This window comes from Pollicipes pollicipes, unplaced genomic scaffold (genome assembly GCF_011947565.3).
Source record: "Pollicipes pollicipes isolate AB1234 unplaced genomic scaffold, Ppol_2.1 Scaffold_4219;HRSCAF=4965_pilon_pilon_pilon, whole genome shotgun sequence".
NCBI lineage: Eukaryota > Metazoa > Arthropoda > Thecostraca > Pollicipedomorpha > Pollicipedidae > Pollicipes > Pollicipes pollicipes.
This window is the reverse complement of record NW_023596448.1, coordinates 23,213,910-23,221,324: the sequence shown is the minus strand read 5'-3', so window position 1 is coordinate 23,221,324 and position 7,415 is coordinate 23,213,910. Positions and strand designations below refer to the sequence as shown.

General features: G+C 56.1%; 1 protein-coding gene across 1 annotated transcript; it reads left to right on the top strand.

Moving 5' to 3' along the window:
- Positions 1 to 673: 673 nt before the first annotated feature.
- Positions 674 to 2,809, top strand: LOC119095018 (uncharacterized). Its single transcript, XM_037217925.1, has 4 exons — positions 674 to 803; positions 874 to 1,295; positions 1,760 to 1,862; positions 2,310 to 2,809. The coding sequence occupies exons 1-4, from the start codon at positions 674 to 676 to the stop codon at positions 2,450 to 2,452; spliced, it is 798 nt and encodes a 265-aa protein (XP_037073820.1). The 3' UTR covers positions 2,453 to 2,809.
- The last annotated feature ends 4,606 nt before the right edge of the window (positions 2,810 to 7,415 follow it).

The following is a 7,415-nucleotide window of genomic DNA, read 5'->3' as shown; positions in this document are numbered from 1 at the left end:
CAGTGAGGCGGCGGCGCGAGACGGCGAGGGCGGGCAGTGGCGCTGGGGCCGGGGCACGCCGGCCGGTCGCGAGGTGCGCTGGCGGGACGAGAACGAGGGGAGCCGCGCCGCGCGCGCCGGGGAGGACGCTGACGCGCGGCGGGAGCAACGGCGCGCGGCGGGCGCTGAGGCGAGCCACAGTGCACCGACGCCGTCGGCCGGCGCGCCGCCCATCAACAGCCGTCTGATGGCGATGGTGGACCAGACGCCGGCCGGCGCCGAGCGGCGGGCAGAGCCGGTCCGGGCGCCGGCCGGCGGCTCGGCCGCGCGCCCCGCACCGCTGGGCGCTGGCCTGCTACCGCGGGCCTTCATGAGGCCGCGCCGCTGCATCGACCCGCCCCGCCGGGCCGACGCCGTGACCGGCGCCGGCAGCGCGCAGACAACACCGGCCGAGCCTGCCGACGCCAGGCAGACGGGCGCCGGCGTCCGGGATACAGGGGATGGCCGGCCCGACGGCGGGCCACGGGCGGCGCCCGCCCCCACCGCTCCCGTCACTGCCCCAGCCTCAGCCCCAGCTGCTGGCGGCACCGCCGACCCCGCCGCCACCACCGCCGCCACTACGCCGCAAAAGACCGTGTTGCTTGCCGGCGACGGCCGGTCGGCGGCGCCGGGCGCTGGACATGACCTGCGCTCCATGGCGGCGCAGGCCGGCCGCCAGCCGCTGCTGGTGGTGCGCTCGGAGCGTGCCCTGCCCGGCCGGTCGCCGTACGTGGAGGTGACGCGCGCCAGACTGCATGCGTCACAGGACAGCAGATCAGACGGAGGTGTGGGACCGGACAGCAGGTCTGGTGGTGGTGGGCCGGTGGACAGGCCGGACGAGGGCGCGGACCTGAGCGCGGCCTCGACCGCCGACCGGTCTGACTCGGCGAGCCCGGCTGGGCGACGAGTACCGCAACACGTCCGTGGTGTTGCCGGGCCGGCCGCTGAGCTCCGCCGCCTCCTCCTCCTCCGAGGGGAGCTCCGAGGAGAGCTCCCCGGGCGGGCGCGGCGCCCGCCACCCGCCGCCGTCGCCGCCGCCGCCCATCGCCAACGGCACCCCGGCGGCCACCGTCGACAGCATCGGCAACTGCAACGTCGTCAACGAGGTGGGCCAGAGCCGACGGCTGGAGAAGCAGCGGGCGCGCCGCCTGCCGCCTGGCGGCGAGACGGGCGACTGCTCGCCTCCGCCGTGCATGCTCCCCAAGGATGAAGCGTATTACAGCCAGTTTCCAGTCATGAAGGAGCCGCCGCGACGCCGCGACATCGTCGCATTTAAGGTACGTGGGTCGGCTTGCTCACGCGTGCTCGTTGCGGGCCAGCGAACACCTCGAATCAATAGCAGTTGGCCACGTGTAGAGCGGTGCTGACGCCGGCGGTCAACATAACGCGACCTTTGAAGTACGGGGACGTCGGACGCCAGTCTCCGTTGGCGGCTGCACTCTGCCGTGTCGGCCGGCGGAGGTGACTGGGTCTGGCGCCGCGCGCTCGCCGGGGCTGGATGGGGTCGAGTGGGCCGGCTGCTGTTCCGCTCGGCCGGCCTGATCGCTACTTTTGCGGAGTCAATTCCGCGCTGCCGGCGTGGCGATTAACATCAGATTGGCCGCATTAACTCTGAATATTCCGCCAGTAACTCACCGTGTCGCCGCGTCGTTTTGTGAGAACGGTTAATTTCGGACCCATTTGTGGCTGGGAGGTTTCATTTTGCGTCTGCTTGACGGATGTCTCCGCCGCGCGGTTGCAGTGCTGGGATATGGATGAGCAGTACAGTCCGTACATCAGCGGCTACCAGGAGGCCACCGTCATGGAGGTGTCGGACGGCGGTCAGCTGACGCTACAGCTCCTCGGTCAGTACGGCCTTGCAAGGGCCGGGTCAGTACCGCCTTGCATCGGCTCAGTCTCAGGATGTATGTTTTTTGGACATGTTTTGACGTCTCACGTGACTGTTTCGGTGTCCAAACGCTAAGGGCGAGTTTAACGCCAACAGTGCTCCGATATGTTGTGTAATTCAGAATGGAGGTTCCGTCGGCTGCTGCCCCGGGCTGATGTGGTTTCCGTTCCCATGATGGACTGAAAGTTCTGGGATACGCGTGAGGCTCAACGGGAATGTGGACTCCCGTGTTCAGTTAAAAACAAACATTGGATCGGGCAAAACCAGGCAGCAATCACGCGCTGTCTAATGTCTGAGTTCGTCCGGCGTCCGCCGCCGTCAGGCGAGTGGCGACTGCTGACTTGTCCCGGTTCCGGTCCGGTACCGGCAGCCGCAGCTGACCTGAGCTGACCTCGACCCGCAGACTACCAGCCTCGCGGGCGGCGGCAGGGCCGCTTCGAGATCACCTCCGCCGACGACGACGAGATAGTCGACCTGGAGGAGGAAGCGGGCATAGTGGAGAAGGCATGGTCCGAGCTGTTCCAGCCCCGCCTGCTGCACCCGTGACCTGCCGGCTGCGTCGCGTCGGGGGCGGCGGATGCGGTCAGGTCCGTGTCGGTGCCGTGGTTCGCCCCGGCAGCTGCCGGCCGGTCTGTGGTTAGTCGGCGAGCGTGCCCCGCGTCCCCTGCGGACGCCGCCGGCGTGGTGTCCCACCGGCGGCTCGGTTCAGAGCGGGCTCACCGCTGGCACCCCTGCGCGGCCGGCGAGGGTCGGACGCGGAAGTCACAACGTCAGACTTATTGTGCGGCGTCCGGTGGCGGGGACGGCGGCGGCGTGAAGGCTGTGTCTCAGGGCGGCTGTCGTGAGGACGAGCCGGAGTGGCGTTACCCAGCGGCGGATGCTCTGAAAATACAGACAACTGCACTCCCGTGTATTGACTCTGGAGGGGGGAATGAGAAGAGAGAGAGAGAGAGAGAGAGAGAGAGAGAGAGGGGGGGGGGGGGGAGAAGAGAGAGAGTTCCGCTGCTGCTCCGTCAAGCTGAGGTATATATGAGGACGGCGATGAGCCAGGCAGGATTTAGAGCTCATCAACTGGATCATGAGCCCCAGACGCCATGCCAAAGAATTCAAAGGTCCTTGGGTTAGCCCGCTTGGGCGGTGCAGGCGGTTCCAACAAATGGCTTGCCTCCGGACTGTGCTCCGCGTGCAGCACACGCATATATTTTGAGCCACTTAAGTAATAAAACTGACTTCAACGTTTCACTTTTAGTCAAGGCTTCATTAGGAGGGTCTCGCTGATGCCGCACAAATTCACCATTATAAGACAAAAATCATACAGCGCGTGACCGTACATGTTTTGACGCCTCGCGAGCAAAGTTGGAAAATGCTGGGGCTAGCGATTTGAGCGCCATTAGCATATACCCACGTAAACAAGTCGTGGGAGGGAGAAAGAGGGAGATATTTTAAGAATATAGTAATCCAGCCATTATAGGTCTCATCAGCACACAAACAAAGAGGGGATAGGACGTCAAGAGGGAAGAAGGCATTCAACACTGCAGCCCGGTTATCTTAGAAATTGACCAGCGCGCACGTTCTGTCCACCCGCTGTGCCCACAGTACGCAGAAGTTTCATCCCATGTATCTTCATCACCCGCTTGTTATCTACGCTTTGCTTCCAACCCCGCTCCAATCCAACCACTTTCGGGTCATCTATGGTACGGATAGATGTGAGGAAATGTCTCCGCACGGGCAGATCAACAGTTGGATCTGGTGATAGGATACAGGAAAGATATTCCTGTACGCGCGCTGATGTACTGCTCCCCCCCCCCCCTCGTCTCCCCACACAGATCAACGCCCGGCATTTTTCATACCAGATGCCATAAACGACCCTGCATGACTTGCAGGTGTCACAAGCACGCAAACAGACAAGGGGTCTGTCACAAACACATCCATTCCGATCACCCAGGACCTTGTCAATTCACAAGTGCATTCGCCTACAAAATACGCACCCCTTTCCACAGTTCTTCAGGTCCTATCGGTCTCTGTAGATGGCCCGCCTCTGTGGATTAAATCACCTCTTAGGCTGGTGCCACGGCAGAGGGCCACCAGAAAATCACTGGGGAAAAGCTTTGTCGATGTTTTTTTTTAATTCTGCAGGATATGGCGTTTTACCTGTGGGGCCTTCTTTACTTCCGGGAAGTGCTTAGAGAGTAGGCCTAAATCAGCGGGATCCTGTTACCCTGCTTCTGACCCTGACCTGGCGACCTTCTGTTTCGGACTTGATCCTTGTCTTTCTCCTGCGACTCCGCCCTCCTCAGCACACCTTCCATTACATTATGCGGTTACCCCCTCTCTATTACCCTGACCTGTATATCGCCTCTATGCCGTACACAGTCCTCCCCCGGGCGCAAACTCATCATCATCAGCATCAGCAAACTCATCATCAACTCATCAGCAAACTCATCATCGTCATCCGCCCCTAATCCAAACGGAATTCCATGAATTTGGAGATCATTCGCTTTTACAAACGAACTCGAACATATACCAGTAACCAACGATAGACGACTGGTTCAGGCGGCAAAAAGCAATCACTTGTTTAATAATTATTTGAACCACAATTAAGTTTGCATAAATTTAGCACCTAGTCTACATGTTATAAAACGCATCGAGCTTGCTTGCGATGCAACTTCTCGATGACAAAAATACAGAAACAACTTGTCCCGCCATGCTATGCAATTCAACCCGGGGGGGGGGGGGGGGGGCGGGCAGGTTGTCTGATTTAAAAGAATGTCACTTCTAAGTCATTTACCACAAACGAAGCCGTGGTCTGATAAGACAGGAGCATTAGCCTCATTCCTCGGATAAAACCAGGAGAATGGAGATGTAGTTGGGTTAACCCGACTATATTTCCATTCTCCTGGTTTTGATTCGGAGAAGGAGGCTAATACCACTGACTTATCCATGTGAATAAAGTTCCTCGCTAATACACTGAACACCTTACGTAATTTTGAAGCCGTGGTCTCATAAACTCCACCGCTGCATATGAGGCTGAAGGTTATAGCTGTCTGGAGACATAAGAATCTTAGTCCAATCCTTACCGGTTATGGCAGAAGGAAACCCGGAGTGGAAACTGATGCAAGTCTTCCTACTCTCCCCTGCTGCACGCAAGACGTCCCAAAAGGATGGAAAGACAAGTTGCATAAAAGCAGCTTCGAGTGCCATAAAGCATCGCCAACGAGTGTGAGACCCATTATAAGAGTTTTACATTGACACCAATGCATTCGCGTCAAAACGGCTGTGGACGACGGTTATAGTTGTGGGTGACAGAGCAAACACGAGTATGCCCTCCACAGCGTTGTAGGCATATTTTGATCTTATTGGGGTGGTTTTCAAAAACATGCTTGCGTGCTTCCTTGAATACAAATGTTACAATCGCCTTCCCATCAGCCTTCAGGTCTTTCGCTGTCTTTGTTTTGGTCTTGGACACTTGGTTCTCTCAGTAGTCGAAGTCGCTCCGCACAGGCAAAAGTGAGGCTCGCCAGAGAACAAGACGTGGTTGATTCATTCACTGTGCGGGCTCATCTTCCCCTCGAACTGGTGACACATTTCGGTCCACGCCGCTTTGTCATGCTGGTCAAGGCGTCCTCATCGTGTGGTTTGTATGCATGGAAGTCGAGCTCGTCCTTCAAAATGTGGCCGACTGCCGCCTTCCGCATTCCATTTCATGGGACCATTGTTGACGGGAGTCTGCGGACGATGACCGTACAGCTCAGGTATTATCAAGCATAGATCCGTGTTCCTTAAGCTTCCGCACTCGCAACGTATTTTCTGATCGGTGTATTCCACACTCCCAAACTCTGCAGAACAGGCGGGCAAGAGTGGCTATCGAACTAGCTTGACAATCAAATTCGATTACGTTGTTTGTTTCAGGTGCTTTGAGATGCATAATGGAAATAAGACATGAATTTGACGCTGAATCTCCCAGGTTTTATACACCACAACGCAATATCATAACGTTTCTTTGAGTCGTGCGTTGTTAGATGAACACTATTTTAAAATACATTGTCTCTTGCAACACGTCTACATTTAGTTCTGACACGCACTGCCCAAAAAGACCGCGTTGTTGATGCTGATATTGTCCACGGATCGGATATCGATATTGATCAACGTTGACAGCGTACACTATGGCAGACTTTGCACTGGTTTCCGTAATCAGGTGATCCAGGTTCCAGGGATCCAGGGTTTCCGTAATCCAGGAACACCGATCAGCGATGTCGCGGGCGGATTCATGGAGGCAAATGCACTCTTGGCGTCATGCTCGACATTAGCCTTGACGTCATGGAAAAGAAAAGCTATGCCCAAGGCTAGGAAAACAAATGCAAGCGGCTCCCATGCATAGAGATCTGCTTCCAAAGCAGCGAGTGGCGATCTCCGACAGAAATACCAGGAGCGCAAGCACACTCCAAACGTTTTGCTGTGGTACGCGACTACGCAAATCAAGTATCCCCCATATAACCACTCTTATAAATACAGATATATTATCAACTAAGTAGTATCCTACTTCATATGTATATTGTGCACATGTGCTATATGAGTTGATACTCGAAGCCATGCTTTTCTCAATAAACCGTCTCTCTCTCTCTCTCTATCTCCCCTCTCGACTCTACGCTGGACGAGCCGCGATGTCTTTCGCTAGATCTCGACTGCCGCCTATCGACTCCTGGAGCTCGAAGAGCCCTTCACGATCATAGCTCTCGCTACTCTCGTATCTCTATCTCTTCTCTCTCGATCTCTCTCTCTATATCTCTTCTCTCTCTCTTTCTCCCTCTCTCTTCACTCTCCCCTCTCTGCGCAAAATGTTCGATATTATACCTTCCTACTAAGTTCGTGACAGAACAATATTTGAAAGCGGTTCTTTGTAGCTCCTACGGAAAAGTAATTATTCATGTTATCATTTTCAGGTGAAGGTATCTGGAAAAAGCTTTGTCAGTATTCGACCAAACCCATCCCGGGTGCTGCCAATTGATAACTGCATCACAAGTCGCCTGTCACATTCGTATAAAAGAGATAATACGTGATCGCGGAAGCTGGTCTGCATATTCCGTTCTTGGCAAACGACCCTAATATTGGATGAGCTTTAATGCTTGTATGCTCCGGTATACTCATCCACCCTTGAATGCCATGGTATGTGGGCATGACAAGAGTTCACATGTTCAAGTCCGACATGGGAAAATTTGGAAATATAGCTGACGACGAACACTGGCGCCTGACCTTCACGCACATCCCCACGCCGGACCCAAAACGTAGTGCCACGCACTGCAGTGGGCTTTGGGATCTTCCCTTGGTTAGCCGGGCGCCCGCCACAGATGACCATGGTCATGTCCCCATCCCCTTGAAACCTATTTCATGGGGCACGGATGAAGCTTTCCAGATGCACAGCACAGCGAAACTTCATTCGAGCGTTGAAAAGCTGATAGTGCGGTCATGTTAAAAGCCTAGTCGATATAGAAATCCCTGAATTCGTTTAATT